The sequence below is a fragment of the Ursus arctos genome, chromosome X (assembly GCF_023065955.2).
Source record: "Ursus arctos isolate Adak ecotype North America chromosome X, UrsArc2.0, whole genome shotgun sequence".
Taxonomy (NCBI): domain Eukaryota; kingdom Metazoa; phylum Chordata; class Mammalia; order Carnivora; family Ursidae; genus Ursus; species Ursus arctos.
In genome coordinates this window covers 19,993,402-20,018,083 of record NC_079873.1, presented here as the reverse complement: position 1 = coordinate 20,018,083, position 24,682 = coordinate 19,993,402, and the positions used below count along the sequence as shown (strand labels likewise).

General features: G+C 39.0%; 1 protein-coding gene across 1 annotated transcript in view; it reads right to left on the bottom strand.

Moving 5' to 3' along the window:
* Positions 1-24,682, bottom strand: part of POLA1 (DNA polymerase alpha 1, catalytic subunit) — a 299,648-nt gene that overhangs the window by 220,124 nt on the left and 54,842 nt on the right. Inside the window, exons 24-26 of the mRNA XM_048213462.2 lie at positions 24,411-24,535; positions 18,769-18,918; positions 18,232-18,354 (exon numbers count right to left, since the gene is read on the bottom strand). Of these exons, the coding sequence (XP_048069419.1) occupies positions 18,232-18,354; positions 18,769-18,918; positions 24,411-24,535 (398 nt within the window). The remainder of the gene's footprint in view (positions 1-18,231; positions 18,355-18,768; positions 18,919-24,410; positions 24,536-24,682) is intronic.

Genomic DNA, 24,682 nt, shown 5'->3' with positions numbered 1-24,682 from the left:
TTTTTCCATGCAAGAAACTAATTACAACACAGGTTCACTTCATTCCGCTGCATGTAAAAGAATAAAGCACTGTTTCTGGGCAACAAACACTTCAGGAGCTTAATATTCACTGTGCAGAATCCTAAAAAGTCAGTGAATGTCTTGGAATTTCACCACACAAACTTGCGTCACCACACTCTTTTGTGTCAGACTGTTTCATTATCCTCAAGGCTTAGCATAATTGGAGCCTCGGTCTAAAAATAGGCTGTTTTTTTCCTATGCAATCTGATTGGTAAATAAAAGTTAGGGGAGTTTTTATCCCCTTCATTTGTTTTCAACAACTGCTAGGTTCTGCTCATCAAGCAAAGATTACTGAATACATTTTTCTGGACCTATTTGTTTATTCTGCTTACAGCAAACACTCTACGACCTTCGCCATTATAACAGACAATGAGAACCACATTCAAGCTACACAAAGAAATGCGCCAGAACCATCCCAGTTTCAGCTGTGGCGGATGGCACCACCACCAATTATGCCACAAAACACACACGACAGAAGGAAGTATTCCCCCTCATCCCTGTCTTTCCACGTGGGCTTCCCGACCTGGTCCTCGTCCTTAAGAATTTCATTCCTAGGGCCACAGTGATTATGACCACTCAAATTCCCTCACGTTTGGCGTCACAGGACTGTGGGAGTAAAAGGAGTGTCCAATGCATGGAAAATCTACAGCGGCAGCAAGTACTAACCAACCCAGAATGGTATCTGTTAATCAGCACACAACCTTTCAAACCAAAATGGCTCCAAGCACTGTGAGGACGTAACACTATTTTCTCCCCTCTCAGATGCCTGTTGCATACACAAACCTGCAAGAAAACACAGGCAATGTACACTGGGGGCAGTTATGAATGCTCAAGACTGCCTGGATTTGAATTATGGCTCTGTCATTCACTAGCCCGGCCACCCTCGGCAAGCTACGGACATCTCCCCGTTTCAGTTCTCTCATCTATAAAATGGAGATCAGAGCATAAAAGCTCGTGCTAACTTGCCTCACAATCAGGCAAATTCAGATCTAACTCAAGATCGAGGATTGGCCCCAGCCTCCACCCAGCCCCCATGTACAGGAAGAGGCTAAGCTTTCACTGAGGGGGTGGGTGAGGAGTAGGCAGGATGTTAGGAACTAGCTCATGACCATTTAGATTTTGTCAGTTAAGTACGTTACCATACATCTAATAAACATAGACATTTTTTCCTCCATGCCACCTGCCACATACACACACACACACAGCAACTAGAAAACAAATTGAAAGACTTTTTCATAAACCCCACAGTAACATGACTCTGACATTTTACACAAATGGAACAAGTTGTTGTTTTTAATTCAGCATATATATGTTGTAGTAGGTTTCTGCTGTTAGGATAAAGTGCTTAGAACAGCATCTGGCGAGCATTAAATGTTTAATATATCTTAACTAATATTACTATTATCCCTAATTGAGCTGTGTATCTAATTATGTACTATTTACCTACAGAGGGGAAAGTGAGAGCAGATCCTCATCCTCTTTGGAAGTTCACAATAACTGTCACCCAACCTAAGGGCCAGTCACATGTGCCATGATGTACTGAGTGGGGGAGGGGGAACCAACATACTCGAAACCGAAGAAGAATAAATCAGGACTCATTAGCGTAGGACCTAACTACAACCGTATTTTTTCTCTCTAATAAATACCTCCCAATATAATTGACAGTGATTCAATATTATGGTTTGTACAGGCTCCTAGAAGAAAGAATGAGATGCCCCATACTGCAAACGAGGCCCCACGTGTGACTAGAGCAGCAATCTCCATTTTAAGAATAGCAAAGGGGTGCAGGTAAACCTGTTTGCTCCTATGAGTTGGTCTTCCCTCTCTGCACGTGAATTTAGTGCAAAAACCAAAGCATAGAACACATGCACTGATTCAGAGGACCCTAATAAAAATGAGTACTTTTTGAAGTTTATTTAATTTTTTAGTAGTCTCTATGCACAATGTGGGGCTCAAACCCACGATCCTGAGATCAAGAGTCGAGATCAAGAGTCGTATGCTCTTCTGAGTGAGCCAGCCAGGTGCCTCCAAAATGAGCATTTAAAAAAAACTGATTTAAATAATTGTACTTCAAAGGGCAAAATTTTCTCTCATGTCCCTTTATCTATGGCCATGTCTCCTGTGCCCATCCCAAGTCCCACTCCAAAAATAAGTAAGAGAGAGATAGCTCTTCACTTTCTAATTCTGAAGTAAAGTGATTTTAGAAAATAAATACCAAAATCCCCTCAGCCTTCCACAGTTCTGCAATAATAAATATAAGGCTACAGATGTGCAAGGGGCCCACAAGTGATCAACCCAGCTCCTTTCACCAAAACTAGTTCCACGTGGCTCCAAGTCATTTCTCATCTCCAAATTTCAAGATGAAAAAAGCATTTAATCCAAACTTGCTTTAAACTTCAAACTTGCTTTTCAATTTTGTTTCTCTTACGGTTCTCTGCATGTCAGATTGACCTAATCACCTGCACTCACAGCCCACAGGATTTGGAAACTCATTTCATCAGTGTTCACCTTTCTTCAATAATCTGAAAAGTGAAGTTCAAAAACCAAAGGGATGAAGCATACAAGACAGATGGAAAGCAGGTAGCTGAATTCATGCAACAAGTACCTACTACACACCAATATCTGAGCTAGGGGCTGTATGCGTATGGCTGAGTAAAACAAACTCCCTACCCTAATAGAGCTCATGGCCTAAAGCAGATGATGAATAAATACATGAAAACAAGTAAGTCAGGGAATGCAAAATGATGAGTGCCAAAATGGGAACAAAATGGTGCTGAGCAAGAAAAGAACACGACAGAGGAAACTGTCACACATATACAAAAAGACAAGTACAGGAAGGTCTACTTTTCATAATAGTGAAATACCAACAATAACCTAAAAGACCATCTACTAGAGAAATGGAAAAATAAACTACAGAATGTTCCTGTGATGGGATAGTAGAGAGCAGTTCAAATGAATGATCAGATCTATATGTTTCAACACAGAGTTCATAAAGACAATGGTGAGAGGAAAAAAAGCAAGTTGCAAACTCAAATATGATGCATCATTTACATCAACTAAATGAGCACATTCAAGAGTAACAAAAGCATACAAAAAGGAAAGAGACATACCAACTTTACAATAGTTGCCTCTGGAGAGGAAAGGAGGAGACTGGGGAAGGGAACACAGAGGACACTAATTATCTGTAAGGCTTTCTTTTATTCAAAGAAAATATGAAGCAATTATGACAAAATCTTAAATGCTCTGGGAGATGGCCACATGAATATGTTATTTTACTCTACAAAAAATAATGGGAAAAAAGAAAAAGAACTTTAATTTACAAATGAAAGCTGGAGGTGGGGTGGATGAACCTATTTAGGTAGGAGTCAGGGAAGGCCTCACCAATAAGGTGCAATATAAGCTGAGACCTGAAGACAGAGAGAATCATGCAACGCTGCACCAAGCCTGGGAAGGAACTTTCCAGGCAGAGGGACCCAGATGCAAAAGGGCCCTATGGAGGGACAGAATTGAATGTATGGAACTGAAAGAAAATGGTGGTCAGGGCGTGAGGGGGTGAGCAAAAGTAGGGGAGGGGAGGGCAGCAGGTCGATAGCACAAAAGACAACTGGAGAAGTGAGGGAAACCAAACAGGACCTTGGAAGCCAAGGTGAACCAAGATGGGAAGCTGCTGGAAACGACATGCTGCAATCACACTTTAAAAATAGAGATAAGCTACTGTGTGCAGAATGGATTAGAGGGGGCAAGAGTACAAGGGAGACACCGAAGGGAGGCTGCTGAGGTGATCCTGGCCAGAGAGGATAGCAGTCTGAGCTGAATATTCTAAATGTAAAGTTGGCAGGATTTACTAATAAGTTGATCTCAGGACTGGGGTAAGAAGACAACTACTTTGGAAATATTACAAAAATACTTGGTGCTTGCCACTTTGTGCCACTACTAGATACCATAAAGGACATGAAAAAAAAAAAACACTCTGGGCCCTGAATCTATTTCATAAAACTGAATAAACTTTTCAGCTCATAAGACTAAATAAATGTAAATATAAACTAACAACATTAAGTTAAAGAGTGAGGCAGGTCAGGTTAAATAGGTCAGGGAGAATGAGTTTTGAGGAAGACTGGAAATGACAGCACAGAAATTAGTGATGTAGGTGGATGAGACCTGAAAAACAGAAGAAACAAAGTTAAAAAACAATTTGACCAACACCATACAATTGGGCTTTATTACAGTAGACCAGTGAGCATTTCAGTGACAGAAAAACATTGAAGGGGGTAAGAGGGGCTCTGAAGAGAGGGTAGACATGCCAGCATAAGGTGTTTGGTTTTTAGCCAACATTTGCTGAATACTTATTACGTATAAAACACTGTATCAAGGCATGGACAAACATCATCTCATTTAATCAACAACTTCATTGGATAGTTACCATTGCTAAAAATGAGGAAGCCGAGGCTCAGGGAGGTTAAGCAAGTACTCAGTGGGTCCCCGGCTCAGGGAGAGGCAGAGCTGGGTTACACTCACTGGGGCTTTACCTGGAAAGCTAGTGGGGAGGAGGTGGTAGGTAGAGGGGGTAAGAGCAGGGAGTGCAAGGCCCCCAGGCCTAGGCCTGGATTCCAGAACTGCCACTTAGTTGAACTGTTTTACAAGTTACTTCTCTGTGCCTCAAATCCCCCATCCATAAACTGGGGAGAATTACAATCTCTACCTACAGCAATTCTGCTCGCCACCATCACTGCATTCAAAAAGCACCAGCAGAGTCTGTGATCACCTCTGCATCCCAAAATTGAATGGAAAATTTTCAAAACTATTTATTTTCAGTCTCTTTTTGACAGTCATCCACCACCTCCCTGAGAAGCTCCTCACTGGCTTCCTTGACACCACATCTTCCTCCCTTTTCTCCTTCTCTGGTGGCTCTTCTACAGCAAACTTTGTAAGTCCGTCCCCCTCCTCTAAGCCACTCCATGCTGGAAATCCTGGAAAACTGGGCCCTACACCCACTTCTTGTTCTGTTCTCTCCTCTTCCAAAGTAATCTCATCCATATCCATGGCTCAATTACTTCAACACACCAGTGACTCCTGCATTTCTAACCTGCTAAGTTAACATGTCCAAAATCAACTGCTCATCTTTCCCCCTCCCAGCCCCAAATCCAGTCATCTTTCAGTGTTCTTCATCTCAGTGAAAAACAACCCATCCATCTGCCTGCACGAGTCAGCCATGCAGGAGTAGGAACTGTTCTGGAGTTGTCCTTGATGCTTTCCCCATTCTAAGTCCTACATCCAATCTACCACGAGGTTTTGCTGACATTTTTCTTTTACATGTCTGTCATATCTGTATCTTTCCCCATCACCTGTCAGCCATCACACCAGCCAAGCAACCACCATCACTTGCTCGGAATACATTAATAGGAGCCTACTAATTCGTTTCCCTCATCTACTCCAAATATACAGCTCAGAGGAAGGTGCCAAGCCCCTACCTGTGTTGGGCATGGTGCCGGTGTGCTGGGGATTTAGTGTTCGATAAGTGTTCAAGGACCAATATACAATAGTATATTGTTAAGGTGCTTTGTAACTGGAGCATGTGGTAGGAATCCTCATTATCTGGCACCCTCTGACAAGTGAATACACAGAGGCTCAGAATGACTAACTTGCTCAAAGCCATACAAAGCAAACAAGCAAGTGGGTGAGCATGGCACCCTTGGCTTCCAGTCCAGGCTTTCTCCAGCACATGCTCCAGCTTTTCTGTGTGCATTTTGCTCCCACAGACGATCTTTTCTCTTGTTTACTAGTAAGGAATCACGAGTTTGGCCTCCTAAGCTCTAGCTCTAGTTTTACTGGAATCGTTACCTAAGGCTTTCGTCTCAAGCCTGCAGGTCACAAGCAATGTCATTTGTCTCCATTTCCCTCCATGGTACACACTCAGCAAATATTACTTGAAGAATTTCTGGCTATGAGGCAAGAATCAGTAATTCAATTAAATATATTCATCCACTCTAAGCCAATCTTCCACAAACAAGTTATTTTTCTTGCCCTATCAGGACATCATTAAGAAAGAAATACACGAATTTTCCCTGTAATACAATTATCAGCTGTCTATCGCACCATGCCAGGCAGTCCAACTTAAATAGGAACATACACCCTACCCTGTTGGCCAGTGCACTGAAATATTACATGTGGCCTTAAGAACAATGCACATTATTAATAGCCCATGAGCTTATCCCTCTCCCCAAGTGCCCCCTCCCCAACCCTCCTCCTCCCTGCCTGCAGAAGGCACACCACCCTCCTGCACAGGGCTGAAAATATAGTCTGTGGTTAAGTCAGGAGGGGCGAATAGCCCCTGAAACAAATATAGCCAAATGTCTGACACTCCAAATTATGACCGAAATCTCTGTTCCATTCCCGTCCCACTCGACTCCTAGCCCTAAGGGAAGAAATCTCATCCCTAGCCTCAAAATTTAGCCACAGATTTTTGTTCAATGTGGAATAAAGCCAATAAAAAGAGGTAGTAGAAAACTAACCCCAAACATGTAAAGAAGAATTAGTAATTCCAGACACCACACAAAAATCATTTCTGGAAATCATTCATGCTTTGTTGTTCTTTTCAAAATGCAAGTAGAGACTTCAGTTACTTTGTATTTCATCTTGCTTTTTAAGAGTGAGGGAATTTTCATTTCCCCCTCTGTTTACCGCCCCCCTTCATTTATCCCTTCCTTCTCCGGGAAACCATCTGAGGGTTTTAGAGGGGAGGGGGGTAGACGGATGGGTTAGCCCGGTGATGGGTATTAAGTAGGGCACGTATTGCATGGAGCACTGGGTGCTATAGGCAAACAATAAATCATAGAACACTACATCAAAAACTAATGATGTACTGTATGGTCACTAACATATCATTAAAAAAAAAGAGTAAGGGAATTTTCAAAGAAAAATTTTAAATTTTTCTGAGACTCCAATACGTTCAAATTTAAAAGGGACATAAGCCAATTAAATAAAAAAATCAGTAACAAAAATGAATCAAGGACAGGCATACAACCCGACACTGGCACTAAATTTCAAAGTAGGTACAAGATCTCTAAAACGATGACCACAGGGCTCAGGAATCCCTGGCTTAAAATCAAACAGCTTCTCAACACAAACACATACATAAAGCCATTCTTCTCCCTGCCTTCCAAAACTCCCACAACTTACCAAACTCAGCTCACTGTAATTTAACACAGTATTTATAATATGGCAAATTGACACAGGCTCACACTGACTACTGAAAGGATGAAAGACAAACAGAAGGCACTAATTCTATTAGTCTTCCCTCAGTTAACCAAGCCTGAGCTATAAAAAACCCAATCAGCTTGTTTTGTTTTTAAATTTCAGATGGACGTGTCTCTAAAGGGTCTGACTGTACTGCTGTGAAAAGTACGCTCAAGCCACCAGACGGTGCGGGCTGCTGAAAGCAGGTTCTTCCAATTAGCAATAAATACACCCAGCATGGCTTAGGCAAGGAGACAGTGCAGTGACATCTTGTACACCATCAGGTTCAAACACTGGGGCAGCTGAACCATCTGGGGGATGGGAAACCTGCAAGACTGCCAAGCACAACCTTGTCACCCATAAATCTATTACCTGGGCAGATGAGGAAAGGGTGAGTTGGAAAAAAGATCAATATTTCGGTTAGCAGTGATCCTTTCTCTTCAATCCATCTAAATCTGCAATTTGTGAAAAGAGGGGAAGAAGGATGTGGGAGAAAAAAATAAAGTTATATGGTATTTTCCCCTTTCCTTAAGAGTAGTATTATCCAGGAAATTACCTATGCAGACTGACTGTAAAACCAGACAATTAAACCTTACACCAATTTCTATGCCACTGGTGAATAGTGGTTAATAACTTCACACTTTTCTTTTTGTCTCTTAACAAGGAGGGAATGGCACTTTCGAAATCATTACTGCTCTGTCATCTTGGTTCCGTGCCAAAGCAAGGAGCTTTAGAACACCTGTCAAACAACACGCAACTTGTGAAAAAGAAACATACACCAAAACAGGTTTATATAAAATGTTCACATATGTAGAAACAGGATTGCGTTGGGGTTAGAAGAAAGTCAGTTTCTGGTGAGGGCTGGGGAAGAAAGGAGATTTCCAGGACTCGCTTACGTGAGTCAAGTTAGAGTTATGAAACTCTCTCTGTCTCAGCAGAGATCAGCAGAGCTGACACAACGTCAATCTCACAGCATTTATCTCTTCATCCTTAGCCACATCCCCAGTGGTTTCAGTAATTAAACAGGTAAAATTTAATAGGTGAAAATACCATCCCTGCCTTCTCAAATATGAGTGCCTAGTAAAAAAGTACCAAGTACCCTTTTTCCTGTTCTGAGTACCCAAGCCATTCTTGTAAACTCAAAATAGGTCTAAATATCAAGATCCTATTTTAAAAAATGCATCTCCTCCACCTCCACCCACCCATAACTACTAGGCCAGTGTGATCCCAGAGTTAGAGCAAACCAGCATCCACTTTGTTGGGCACAGGGTTAGGGGCTAGGAGGAACAGCAAGACATACAGAGTGATCCCTCACAAACTGAAGGGAAGTGCAGACTAGAGAATATTGAAATCATGTGAGGCTGTAGGCTTTTGTTTTGTTTGTTAGCAAAAGGAAAACTTTTAAGTATTCACACTAATTTATGCAGACCCATTCTGAAATCTAGTAGTAAAACGCCCAACGTGTGAGTTAAAAAAAGGCATTAATTCACATTGAGACTAAGGAAATTCAACCTTTCTTTAAAAAAAATAAATAAACCCTGGCACTTTTCAGGTTAGTACTGAGAAGATTCTGAAAGATGGGAGAGGCCAACCCACACAGCCTCAGGACCACCTGTTACTGCCGCTGGCACCCGGTGAGGGGGGGTATATAATGTGTGTGGAGGAGGGGGGCAGGGTGCTCCTTCTTGATAAACGCTTGTAGGATCAGCACGAACAGGGCCTTCCTTGGATTTTCCAAAGCTCGCCTAAGACAAAGATGAGGCGACCATCCCAAACTTCAGGCAACGTAAATGGGATAAAGAACAAAGTCCATCAGTATCTCCTTGTTGAAGCTTTGTCCTGTTACACTCACAGACCCCCAACCCATTTCACAGGCAGGTCTTGACCTCATTCATCGCCCTCTTCCCGGCTACCTCTAACAGAAAGCGCCTTCTGTCCTCCTAAACCTACACATACCCTCCAATGTTCAGCACTGTAAGAGCACACACAGGTGGATGTCCACACCTCTTGGAGGTGCTAGTTTCCAACTATTAAGAAGGAAGGATACGGGCATTCTGAATTTATTTTTAAAAGTCTAAAGTTCTGCTACCATCTGTCATCATACAACACTATTACAATAGCACTGACTGTATTCCCTATGTTGTACCTGTCATTCCCGTGCCTTACTGTGTGGTGACACATGGGAGCTACACTTGCGGTGAGCACAGCATAAAATATAAACTTGTTGAATCACTATGTTGTACACCAGAAACTAATGTAACATTGTGTGTCAACTATACTCAGATTCAAACAAAAAGTCTAAAGTTTTGGGTATTTTGAAAGAAATATTATGCCAGTGTTTTCAAGTATATCAATTCAAACCAGGCATAAATGTAATCCACTTATTTATTTGTATAAACGCAACACTGTGTTAATAAAGTATGAATTATTCTATATACTTGAAATCTCTTGTCATCGCATTTCTCTCAAATTACTGAAAGTCTATGTTATCATAATTCAGACCAGGCTTCCATGGGGTATTTCCAAATTAGTGCTTCTTATTCTTATATTTACCAACACTACTTTCATCGACTTTCAGAAAGGATACAGAGAAATGAACAAGCAAATGTTGATGTTAACTAGTCAAAGTTCATCAATATAAAAGATCTGCAGTTAAGATGCCACTTACTTGACCAGAAATAGGTGTTTCTACAGAACTTAAGGGTATATGAAAAGAACTGAGGCTCCAAAATAACTATTAACTAATACTATGAAGAATTTCAACTCATTCCATTTGAATCACCACAGATTCTGAATTAGTAGGCGTGAATTAATAACGCTGAATAGCATTACCAGTTTTGAAGAACTGCAAAGAATTTAGAACCCAAGCACCCCTGAAATACAATAAAAAGGGAATAAAAAGTGTCTCCGACTTAGAATTTTACAATGTAAACAACTTTTAAAAGGGTAAGTAGCCTGTAATCACTGAAAAAGGATATTGCTTCTTTTTAACATAAAATATATTCTGCCAAAATATATAAAACCTTCATCTCAGCCTTAAAAGAAATTCTCTTCTTATATTAAAGAAATCAAAATGTTATTAGGTCAGCTGAAGTTAAAAGTAGTCTTAATGGTGGCTATGAGAATTCTGGAGAAAGAAATAGAACTCTTCCCTCCTACCACCCCCCCCCCCCCCAGTTTCCATGGGTCTGATCTGGCAAGAAAATTCTTCACACTGCCATATTTTAGGTGACAGAAGCACACATTTTTAAGGCAAAAGTTTCCCTTCAACCTACAGAAGAAGAAGGCAGGAAGGAAACATTGAGAACCAGCAGTTCTTCACCCTTTTTGTATCAGGTTCCCCTTTGAGAATCAGGTTCCCCTTTGAGAACTCTTAAATGCTATGCACGTTCTCCCCCCAAAATGAACACATGTGCACAAACACACAATATGTTGCATACAACCTCAGAGGATTCACAGGCCTCTCCTGCCTTTCACCTGGGTTGACAGAAGTTCTCCTATGAAAATCTAAGCCAAGGAGAACTTCAAACCCTCTATATGTCCAAAAGATCATTCTCCTTCCTTACTACCTTTACTATAATTGCCTCTATTTTCACCTACTATGACTGACAGTGTTAGAAAGGAGTGACTTTCCTATTATTCATGACTCTCTTTTAGACCAGAGGTCCACAAACTTTTTTCTGTAAAAGACCAGAAAGTATGTATTTTAAGCTTTGTGGGTCATTTAGTTTCTGCAGTAACTACTCAACTCTGCTGTGCTTAACAGCAATGCAGGCCCAATAAAATTTTATTCACAAAAAACAGGCAGTGGGTCAGTTAGCCCATGGGTCACAGTTTGCTGATCCCTGGAACAGAGGAACAGGTTCAACAACTCCATAAGGAAGCAAATAGATAAATACAATTAGGTTCCTAACTTATAGCATCCCTAAAAAATAATTTCCAGGAGGATTAAAGATCTAAATAAGAAAAGAAACTGAAAGCTAGGCAGTCTGTGTCATTGGAGGAGGGAAAAGATTTCTTAAGGAAAAAAAAATCAAATTATTTGGCATTAAAATAAAAAACCTCTACACAATCAAAGACCAGAAATAAAGTTAAAGGAAAAGCCACAGACTAAAAAATATTTGCAACGTAAACGACCAAAGATTAGCCTTTGAAAACATAAGAACAAACAGCAAGAGACAAGCGACCCAAAGAAAGGGGGCATATCACAGCAACTTCATGACGTGTCTCCAAAGGCAAGAGAAACAAAAGAAAAAATGAACTTTTGGGACTTCATCAAGATAAAAAGTTTCTGCACAGCCAAGGAAACAGTCATCAAAACAAAGAGGCAACCCACAGAACGGGAGAAGATATTTGCAAATGAAACTACAGATAAAAGGCTGGTATCCAAGATCTATAAAGAACTCCTCAAACTCAATACACGAAAAACAAATAATCAAATCAATACATGGGCAGAAGATATGAACAGACACTTTTCCAATGAAGACATATGAATGGCTAACAGACACATGAAAAAATGTTCAAAATCATTAGCCATCAAGGAAATTCAAATCAAAACCACATTGAGATACCACCTTACGCCAGTTAGAATGGCAAAAATTGACAAGGCAAGAAGCAACAAATGTTAGAGAGGATGTGGAGAAAGGGGAACCCTCTTACACTGTTGGTGGGAATGCAAGTTGGTACAGCCACTCTGGAAAACAGTATGGAAGTTCTTTAAAAAGTTAAAAATAGAGTTACACCACGACCCAGCAATTGCACTACTGAGTATTTACCCCAAAGATACAGACGTAGTGAAGAGAAGGGCCACATACACCCCAATGTTCATAGCAGCAATGTCCACAATAGCCAAACTGTGGAAGGAGCCGAGATGCCCTTCAACAGATGACTGGATAAAGAAGATGTGGTCCATATATACAATGGAATATGACTCAGCCATCAGAAAGAACAATTACCCACCATTTGCAGCAACATGGATGGGAGTGGAGGAGATTATGCTAAGTGAAATAAGTCAAGCAGAGAAAGACAACTATCATATGGTTTCACTCATTTGTGGAACATAAGGAACAGCAGGGAGATTGTTAGGAGAAGGAAGGGAAGAATGAAGGGGGGGTAAACAGAAGGGGGAATGAACCACGAGAGACTATGGGCTCTGGGAAACAAACTGAGGGCTTCAGAGGGGAGGGGGGTGGGGAATTGGGATAGGCCGGTGATGGGTATTAAGGAGGGCACGTATTGCATGGAGCACTGGGTGTTATATGCAAACAATGAATCATGGAACATTACATCAAAAACTAAGGATATACTGTATGGTGACTAACATGACATAATAAAAAAATTAAAAAAAGAAAGGGGGCATATATATACACATAGGCATGTCAGTCATGAAAACCAAAGAGTTCAAACAAATGAAAAGATGCTCAACTTAACTAGTATTCCAGAAATGCAAATTAAAAGCACTATGAGATACCATTTCACACTCATCTGGAGAAAACTAAAAATTCTGAGAAAAACAAGTGCTGAGGATATGGAACACTGAGGATTACTTAAGGAGTATGTTAACAAGTTCATAGTGAGTTTAAAATCCCTCAAAAGAAAAAGAAACAACAAATTCGAAGAGGCAAAACTGCATGTCAAAATCATTTCCGATTCTCTTCAGATTAACCTCAGATACTGTGACTGAGGGAGTCAAGTTTGGTGGTTCTACGGACACAGATATGAATCTAGCTATTTGAAAGAATTAGCTTGCTGTGATAAATTAAATGACTGCTATTATCAATAAAATGTCACAGAGTGCTTGTGGATGTGCAAATTGCACTCTTGGTAATATAGGAGAGAAAGAAACTCTTGCACATATGATACTATACTGTAGCACTGTTTATCAAGCAAAAGAACTACAGGGAATACTTGGAAACCTAAAAACATGGACAATGGAAGAACAAAAAATACACTGTGCTCTACTGATTCACTGAAATATTATACAAGAGGTAACATGAGTAAATCAAATCTAAAAATGCATCAACATAGATATACTTAAGAAGTAAAATATAAAGTAGGGTTTTCCCCCTACTTTTTCCCTCTTTACTTTTTTTTTTCAGCAAACAGCAAAAAAAATACGTATAGCATGACACATAAATGGTGAAAGCTTTTAATGCACCACAGGTATAGATAAACATTTGTTGTAAAAGCAAAAAAACATGGGCAAAAGGCACAATATGAACCCTGAGAGAGCAGTCACCTTTGAGGGAGAAAGAAATGAGAGAGGGTGGGAGGAACCAGTCTTTAGATGTCTCTATAATATTTTACTGCTTTTAATTATCTTTTAAAAACTACACTTTTTAAGAAAAAAGATTGGAAACGTGATGTTTTCTCTTATTTCCAGATAAAGATGAAAGTCTCCCTTAGCACTTAACTGTAAGAGTCTCCATATGCACGCATTCTCTTTAACCACGGACACCAACAGAGGCTACAGCCCTGTGTCCCGGGGGGCCATTCTGAAGGGCTTCTGACAGGTGCTAGCACAATGCCAAAAGATTCCCAGGAAGGCTCGCCCAGACTGCAATGTTTTCATGCAATGACTTGGATACATTTTCTAAGTGCACAAATTTCAGCTCCGAACACCACTGAAAGCTAGGCACTCTACAACTGGTTGGCAAAGACTCATGTCAGCCTACCCGGTGAGAAACTAACAACACATGGGCTCTACACCCAAATAAGAGAGCATACGTTCACTTTAAAATGCAACCAGAAATCCAGACCAAAATTCGTTTTATCAAGAGCACAGAAATAACAGAGTGCAATACTACTTATTCCATAAAGACAAATATTACCATTACACTAAGGATTATGCAATGAGTACGCTTGTAAGTAAAGAGCAAGTTTAAAATCCCTTTACAAAAAATTCAAAGGGGTGAAATTATATATCAAAATCATTTCAATTCTCTTTAGATTAGCCTGATACTGGAACTGAGTGAGTCATGTACTGTAGCCTCATGGCTAGATGTATGAATTTAGCTATGTGACAGAAGAATCTGCTTGCTATGACACATTCAGTGATTGTTCTTATCAATAAAAACTTACAGTTCAAAAACATCATCATTTTAAACACTAAACAGATTAGACTATTACGATCCTTTGGTCCAGCGTTAGCCTTTAACAGTTCCAAAATTAATCAAAGTCAAAAATTTGGGCAGATTTGTGTCACTAAATGGCCTTCACTATTGTTCACAGAATAAAACCCTTAATTGATTAATAATCTCAGGGTGTCTATCGCCATCTAGTGAACAATCACTTCAATTACCACACCAGTCAATTGACAACCTAGTCCGCCGTCTGGGTAGTTTAAAATTTAAGTCCACTTAGTGCTATCAACTTGCCCAGTATCTTTTTTTATGTCTCTCTATACATACATTGAGAACAAACACAAATACAGATGATATTTATATTGATTAACTCTCAAGTGTCTATAAACTAAGTTTCCATATTACTTCTCTGGAAACACTGACTTCATTATTTTTAAATAACTTGCACGTTATGAGGTCCCTCATACAATTCTTTAACCATTAACTAATTCCTCTACCACCGAGCAATTAAAAATCACAGAAGAGTTTAAAGTGTGAAAGATCACACCTGGGAAAAGACAATATTGATGTCCATTTGACACAACTATTAGCATTTTTATTATAAACCTGTTTATGAAAGTACAATTAGTAATTACCCTGAGTACTCTAGCAGCCATAATACATTTGATTACAGAAATTATTAGGTCACCAGAGCCAAACCTGCATGATTCCAACAAAACTGAGCACACACAAAATAGACTTAGAAACAAGAAAGGAGGGGGGCTTACAGCTTCAGACTGTGTATTAATCCATATTCAAATGTAAAATTTTATAATCTTTTCAGATGACATGCTACCAGGTCACCTTCTCATTCATTTCCACTTGAACCTTAATCTAATTTATCCTACAAGGACTTGAAAAGCAAACAACTTCTAAGATCTTCAGGTTACTGTATTATTTCGTCCATTCCATCTTCTTACAAAAAAGACAAGTGGGATAAGTTACAAAGCTATTCAAATCTCAGCCAACTGACTCTCATTTTACACTTCACCCCTCCTACCTGTTTAATAATCAAGAAACGTTTGAAATCACAAAGGCCTAACAGTATATATGGAAAATGTTAGTAAACCCAAAGACCGATTACCACAGAGAATATTTCTATCCACCAGTGCTAATAATTATCACCAATACTTTAACAATCAGTTTTATTTTAGGAAATAATTTCTGTAGGTGGCTTTGAATCTTCTTCTAGAATAAGATTTCCAGGGAGCGACTGTGTAATTATTATTTCTCATTAACCTCACATTACTTTCAAGGCCAACTTTCCACAGTTGTTATATTTTTTTATTTGTGAGAAGGAGCAAAGGGGAAAGAGACAAGGGGGAAAGGAGAAACCAAGAATTTAAATGACATACGATTATTTCTAGATTTGTTTGAAACTCTTTGTTTTTTAGTGGAGAGAGCAGAGGGTTTTTTTTATAGTTTATTAAGATTTGTTACTGCTATATTTTATACAACAGAGAAATTAAAATTGAGTTTAAAGGCCCTATTAAAGATTAAGCTAAACAAAAATATTGCCCTTAAAATACAATGGATTAGGGGAGTGGGGGAGATCGCTGGACAAATTTGGGGCTTATCATTATCAACAGTGCCCTTTTAAGCTTGTGGATTTCTGAGCCAATGCAGAAAATGTAACAACAGGGATTTCCCAACAGCAAGAGGCACTCTCCAAGGGAGTAAATTGTCAACTATTGCCTCTCGTGAGAAACTTAAGAGTAACCTTGATCCAATCTCAATAGTCAACCCATGTATTATCACCCAGTTGGGGCATAGTGAGTGCATTTCCTAATACAAAAATAAGATGGTATTCTATCAGAAGCCACTGGATACTTACACAGAAATAAAATTTAAATAATTTTAAAGTAAACTTAGCCTAAGAAACTGAAAACATCCTTCCCTCACTTCAACTAGCCCCTAAAATACCCGTATCTTCCCATGTAAAAAGGGCCTGTGGCTTGAGATGAGTATCAAAAAAGATGTCGTTCGAGGACTAAGAGGTAGAATATAAAGCAGAAGCACAGTCATGAAAGCCATGATGAGATGGGGCAGACAACCCTACTGTGGTAGAAGCCTTACAATCAGGAAAATATGGATTTCAATTCAAAACAGTCACTTGTTATACTTCACCTTTTTGAGTCTTAGCTTCCACGTTCTGCAAAATGGGAATGTTATGAACCATATCAATGAATTCTCGTGGGGTATCAATGAAGAAATTCATCTGGAAGCTTCTCATACATTGCAGGTGTTTAACACGCATTTTACCCCTCCTCACTGTGCCCTAAGCCAAGTCTGTGAGACAGGGCTGTCAACAGAAGAGTGACTCTGGACATCCTATTTGTTTCATGGCAGCCAGATCGCCACTGACCAGTATAAGAGGCACGAGCCACATGTGGATAATTTAAGTTTAATTTAATTATAATTAAATAAAACTCAAAATCCAGGTCCTCCACAAGTTGACACTAGCCAGAGAGCAAACGCTCACCAGCCACCTGGGCCTACTGTGTTATGTAGAGAACATTTTTACCATCTCAAGGTCCACCAAACAGTGCTGGTCTAGACTCTAAAGGAGAGGTCAGGAAACATGTTTTCTGAAAAAGGCCAGATGGCTAATATTTTAGGCTTTGCAGGCCATGCAAGTTTCCACCCAGACTACTCAATTCTGCTATCATAATGCAAAAGCAGCCACAGGCAAAACATAAACAAATAAGTATGGCCATATTCCAATAAAACTTTATTTACAAAAATAGATGGCTGCCTGAATTTGGCCCATGGGCCATAGTTTTGCCAACCCCTACACAACAGTATTCTGATTTCAGACCCTCAAAATGAGCATTCTGCCCATAACCATGAATTAATTACCTCCTTAAGACTGAGTAGTCTCAAATCTACTGAGGGGAATCAATAGTTTACTGGAGTGAAATGGAATCTGGTATTTAACATAACTATTCTTTTACAAATTAAGAAAAACCCATGCATGTGGGGCTAAAGCAGGTAAAGCTTATAGTGTTTAGAAAGTGATAGCATCTCAAATCTGTTTGGTATCTGGCTCATCTTTCTAAAGCCAGTAACTCTCAATCTGTAACTTCATTGCTCATCTATTCCTGGAATTGTGGACTTCTACATACAACTGCCTAGTTAATATGCCTAGAGATCTATTACAAATCTCAAAGTCAAAAAAGAACTCCTAATCCCTCTCTCCCAGATTTCTCCATTTTAGTAAATGGGTCCATAAGCTAACCAGCTGTAGGACTAAAATGGAAGCATCCTCTTTGACTTCTTCCTTTCCCTCACACTCCAACCTAATAAAATCAGCAACCAAACTAGCTCCCTTACGTCACTTTGCTCTCATTCATGTTACCTCCTAAAGAACCCTTCCCTGACCATCTTAACATTAAACTAGCCCACCACCTTGTTTTAATTATCTGAAGAGCACTTATTTCTATCATATTCTCTTATTTTTTGCATTTGTTTATTCACTTATTTACAGTCTATTTTCCCAAACTACCCTCTCCCCATACCAAGTCCCCACTGTATGCCACTCTACACCCCCTGCTCTACATAGAATGTGACCCTCATGATGCAGGGGCATCTTATGTCTTGCTCAACACTCTACCCTATAACAATGCCTGGTAGAGTAGATGCTCAATAAATACTCTCTCTCAATGGATGAATGAACAAATCCTTACTTTAAAAACTCTCTCAAATTTGTCCTAAGAAAGGGGCATTTGAAGCTATATAACTGGGTAACAAACTTGGCTCTCCCACATTATAACATGTCATAGTTTAAAAAAACCCTCATTTTAGAGAGACCACTTACCTCCCTTCCTTTGTATGTCACCAAAGCAGCCAGTGGTTTGGCGTAAAATCTGCTGTAGGAAAATCCCAGGCAGCCGTACATACTGTTTGCTGTGAGCTTCAAAGCCTTCTGTCGAATGTCATACTGCAGGTAACACAAGGACAAAAGACAACAATAATTGTAGATGTTTAATCATTACATTAGATGTCTTTTTATATCACCAATAAGGAGGAGAAACCCTCAATATCCCTTAAAAAAAAAAGAACTGTCAACACACTCAACCCATCCTCCCAGATCCATGATTCCCTGACCTTCTAGAGGCAAGTAAACACAGACTCCAAAGCTCCCAGAAGTCAGAAGGATTTTGTTCAGATACAGCTCTGCAGACAGAGGTGTCTTCCGTTCTGAGGCATTCTAGTGTTTTTGAATGGTTTCCCCTCCACAAACTTAAAATAAGCCCATGTAATTGCCCATAGCATCATGTTTAAATCACTCCTAGATAATCAAAGTCTGAAAGCTGAGACTGTCACTCAGATGTCTCTTAGTGAAAAGATATACCTGAAGAACAAGGTCTGGATTTAAATCTTGCTGTTTCATTAATTGTTTGACTTGTTTTCTCCTCTCTACCAGCTTCCGGATCTCTCTAGGCAAAATGCCCATTTCTAAGTTTGGGTCTGGCAGCTCAGGGATCTGTTCTTGTTCGCCATCCTGAGGAACACACAAGAGAAATTTCAGACAAACCAAACTTTCATAAAACAAATTTCTAAAATAGTATTTTGGGGAGCTTTACATGATGATTAAATCTTGAAAAGCTACTTTCCTGCTTAAATATAGATCAACACATGGGTGGGAGAAGAAAAAGCTGAGAACAAGTCAACACTGGCCTCTTCTCCCACTTCTGTCAGCCTCATTCCCAGTACATCCTCCCCTCACATTATTAATTAATGTAGATATCATTTAAAGGGATCGATTTTTATATATACACCTCTCCTCTCTTCAACAAGATTGGGGAGCAACATGTTTGGAGAAGTCATTTTTAAAATAAAAACACTGAGACCTCTAGGATTTTAAAAAAATGCAGCCCAACTACAGTTTTAAGTCAAATGCTCTCTCAAACAAAATGCCATAAACTTTTACAACTATGGGGAATTGTGGCAATTACTGTAAATGTTTTAGACTAAAAACTAAAACTCTAAATACTAAATCAGCAAATTTCTTTTAAGATTTTGGAGCACATATTTTAAAAGTCTATGACATTTCTAAAAGTTAATAGATACAAATTCCTTAGCATCTACGGAGTACCTTTTATCTGCAAATTGCCTTGCAATTGGTAAAAGAATAGCAACATTTTAGAAAAGTAACCAGCCATCTTCTGGTTTTTATTTACAGAAGGAAAAAGTGGGGAAAGCATTAGACCATTTTTCTGAAGCCTCCATTAATTCTATTAACAGGCCACAAAGAAAAACCAAGCATGTTTGCCCCTTCAAAGGTTCAGAATTAAAAATAAACCTCTTGGGGTGCCTGGGTGGCACAGCGGTTAAGCGCCTGCTTTCGGCTCAGGGCGTGATCCCAGCGTTATGGGATCGAGCTCCACATCAGGCTCCTCCGCTATGAGCCTGCTTCTTCCTCTCCCACTCCCCCTGCTTGTGTTCCCTCTCTCGCTGGCTGTCTCTATCTCTGTCAAATAAATAAATAAAATCTTTAAAAAAAAATAAAATAAAAATAAAAATAAACCTCTTGCCTTCAAGTATATCGGCTCAATGCCATTTGATAATCCAGCCTTTACAAAGTATCTGATTTTATAAAGATCAATGTTTTCAAATGAACAATCTTACAATAGTAACAGGGACCTACTGTTTTCTAATATAGCAGATGATGATAGCAAACCTATTAAAGAGATCTTGGTATACTTTCTAATTTATTTATAACAACTAGAGAGGTCAGATAAAAAGTTAACTGAAAGGATCTGGAGTCAGGAAATTTATAATCCATGCCCGGCTCTCCCACCATTAGCTGTGTGGCACTAGCTATTCTGAAGACCAAATGAGGTACCACACAGAGATACAGAACCTATAAACTCGCTCCATGTATAGTATTTCTTAGATGACACTTAAGGTCCCTTCCAACTCTTAAATGATTCTATTATATTTCCAGAATCCAAACTGGAAAGCTCAAATAAACAAAAAAGTAGAGGGGGATGGAGGAGGCTGGGGATGGAGGAGGCTGGACCATGACAATTATCACAAGGCTGACACAGTAGCAGGACAGGGCCTGATGAATATTATTTATCCAATACAGACACTACCTTTTGGGGATGTTTACTCAATACCTTCTCTGTAAAATTATCCTCTAGTTCCACAGAAAGGCCCATCCTTGGCAGCTGTATTTGTACTCTGTAAACCCACTCCTGTGGTCACAGTTGATGGGACCAGGTGTGGTCACCGGCCTAAGCAAGCCTCTAAGATTCTCTCTTCTAGGAAGACAGAACTGGGGCTGGAAAACAGCTCCCAAAGCATGTAGTTAGAATTAAAAGACATGTAAAATCAGGAGCAAGAGGGCAAACAGACATCTTCTGCCACATGTACAAAGAACCAGAGAAAAACAATATACAGAGATAACATATTACTTTACATCTTTTACTGTTGGAGAACCACATCTACTCAAACTCCCTACTGGCAGTCAATTATATAAGCTTTATATACGAAGAACCACACATTAAGTGATTGATTAAGTCCTACGTAAAACTGTTGACTAATCACTGGTTAGATTAAATCCATGTGAAATAATTCAAAACGATTTTTTTAAAAAGGGTGTTTAGTGAGTACAATCAGTAACAAAGGCTTGCGTGGCCAAAATTTAGAAGAACTTAAAATATAAAATTTTAAAGAATAAAAATAGCAAGTGTTGGAGATGATGTGGAACGACTCACAGTCATGGCTAGGGGGAGTATGTAACACAGTATAACTACTCAGGAAAATAATTTGGCAGCTTCTTTTCAGGTTAAACATACACTCCCCATACAACCCAGCAAATTCACTCCCTAGGTATTTGTCCCCCCAAAATTAAAGCACATGTCCACCAAAACATATGAACAAGAATGTTCACAGCTTTAATAATAAAAGCTAAACTCAATGGGACACCTGGGTTGCTCAGTCAGTTAAGGGTCCAACACTTGATTTCAGCTCAGGTCACGATATCTCATGGGTCGTGGGAGCAAGCCCCATGTCGGGCTCTGAGCTTAGCAGGGAGTCTGCTTGAAGAGTCCCTCCCTCTACCGTTCCCCCCATTCGCTTGCTCTTGCTTGCTTGCTCTCTCTCTAAAATAAATAAATAAATCTTTTAAAAAATAACTAAACACTGAAAATCCAAATGCTCATCTCAGGAAACTAGATAAAGTGTGGAATATTTCTCAGCAATACAAAGGAAAGAACTACTGATAATGCAACAACATGGATGAATCTCAAAAACATTATGTTGTACAAAAGAGTATATACTGTATTGCTCCACTTATATGAAGTTCTAGAATAAGCAAAACTAAGCGATGGTGATAGAAGTCAGATCAATGGTCGATTGATGGGAGAGGGGCCTGATAATAAACGTATGAGTGACATACCAAAATGAACGAGATGAAACTAACACAACACTTGCAGGGGAATTTATAATTGTGAATATCTATATTATCATAAAAGATCTCAAATCAATAACCTAACTTTCCACCTTAAGAAAATAGAAAAATAAGGGTCAACTAAACCAAAGAAAGCAGAAAGAAGGAAGTAATAAAGATTAGAATGGAAATACAGGAGATAGAGAAAAATCAACAGAACCAAAGTTCCTTCTTTGTAAAGATCAGCAAAACTGACAAACTTTTAGCTGCGCTGACAAAAAAATGACTCAAATTACTAAAATCAAGAATAAAAGAGATAACCTTACATGAAACGGACAAATTCCTAGAAAGACACAAACTACCAAAATGGACCAAGGAAAAATAAAAATACTGAATAGACCTATAACAAAGATTGCACTAGAAATCAAAAAAGACGAGCCTTAAGGCCAGGTAATTTCACTAGTGCATTCTACCAAATATTTAAAGCAGAATTAACATGAATCCTTCACAACTTTGCCAAAAAAACAGAAGAGGAGGGAACACTTGCCAACTTATTCTATGAGGCCAGTATTATCCTAATACCAAAACCAGGCAAAGACATAACAAGAAAAGATAACTATACACCCAAAAGCCCTTATGAGTACAAGCAAAAAGCTCTTCAACGAAATACTAAAAATCCAAATCCAGAAACATACAAAAAGGATTATACACCAAGACCAAGTGGAACTTATCCCAGGAATGCAGGTTGCTTCAAAACATGAAAATCAATGTAGTTTACCATATTAAAAGAATAAAGGATAAAAAGTACATGATCATCTCAATATATAAAGAAAAAGTGGTTGACAGAATCCAACACCCTTTCATGATAAAAAACATGCAATAAACTGGGAACAGAAGGGAACTTCCTCAATCTGATAAACACCACCCATGGAAAACCCCCAGTTAACATCATACTTACAATGGTGAAATAAAGACTGGATGCCTTCCCCCTAAGACCAGAAACAAGACAGGAGTGTCTGCTCTTGCCAATTCTATTCAATATTGTACTGAAGGTTCCCGCCAGGGCAGTTAGACGACATCCCCCACCCCCGCAAAAAAGGAGAAGAACTATAAGGCATCCAGATTATAAAGGAAGAATTAAAACTACCTCTACTTGCAGATAACATGATACTGTATGTTGAAAATCTTAAGGAATCCATGAAAATACTAGAAGTGATAAATGACTTCAGCAAGGTTGCAGCATACAAGATCAATATACAAAAATCAGTTATATCTCATTACACTAGCAATGACTAATCCAAAAATAAAGGAAATAGTTCCACTTAAAATAGCATCAAAAAGAATGAAATATTCAGGAATAAATTTAATAAAAGAATTGTACAGTGAATTATTCAGCAACAAATAGGAATGAAGTACTAATACATGCTACAACACAGATGAATCTTGAAAACAGTATGCTAAACTGGTATAGCTACTCTGGAAAACAGTAGGGAGGTTCTTCAAAAAGTTAAAAATAGAACTACCCTATGACCCAGCAATTGCACTACTAAGTACTTACCCAAAGGATATATAAATACTCATCCAAAGGGGCACATGCACCCTGATGTTTATCAGCATTATCAACAATAGCCAAACTATGGAAAGAGCCCAAATGCCCATCGACTGATGGATAAAGAGGATGTGGTATATATACACAATGGAATATTATTCAACCATCAAAAGAATGAAATCTTGCCATTTGCAACAACATGGACAGAGCTAGAGTGTATTACGCTAAGTGAAGTAAGTCAGAGAAAGGCAAATATCATACGCTTTCATTCATATGTGGAATTTAAGAAACAAAACAGATGAACATAGGGGGGAAAAGAGGGGCAAACCAGACAACAGACTCTTAACTATAGAGAACAAACTGAAGGTTGCTGGAGGGGAGGTGGGCAGGGGCTGGGCTAAATGGGTAATGTGTATTAAGGAGGGCACTTGTGTTGAGCACAGGGTGTTATATATAAGTGATGAATCACTAAATTCTACTCCTGAAACCAATATTACACCATATGTTAACTAGAATTTAAATAAAAATTTGAAAAAAAAAAAAGAAAAGAAAACAGTATGCTAAGGGAATAAGCCAGGCACAAAAGGTCACATGATTCCATTTACCAGAAATGTCCAAAATACACAAATGTATAGAGGCAGAAAAATTAGTGGTTGCTGAGATCTGGGAGGAACGGAGGGACAGAAGGAGGGTACAGCTAAAGGTAGGGTTTCTTTGAAGAGTAACGAAAACACCCTCAAATTAACTGTCGTGAAGGTTGAAAATTCAGCAACTGCACTAAAAGCCATTAAACTGTGTACTTCAAATGGATGAAACGTATGTGAAATACATCTCAATAAAACTGAGAAATAAAAAGGTAGAGAACTACAGTGAATTTCCATCTATTCAACCCTCTCCCTTTTTTGACCACTTTTGACGTTTAGACCACTAAAAAAGGACAAATTATATCCTTAAAAGGAAAAACTAGGACACTAACCACTCTGGTTCTCTTCCTTCTTTAAGCACTGCTTTTAATTTCAATTTAAAGAGCCCCCAGTTGAACACAAACCTCTGTAATTTTCTGTGTCTCTGAAGCAACTCTTTGCACTGTTGTAAAACAAATGTTGAATTCTTGAATGATGGAAGGATACAAACTGTTGAAGTCCAGGAGCAAAATAAACTTATCATAAAATCCTGCAACAAAAAAGCCACGTTACAAAAAGTCTTTTTAGAAAAAGCAGATGAGAGAAGGGTTAAAAAAAAAAAAAAAAAGGCAGGGGAGGGGCGTTAAAAAAGCAGATTTGTCAAAACATAACATTAGAAGTACTGGTCAATTAAGTA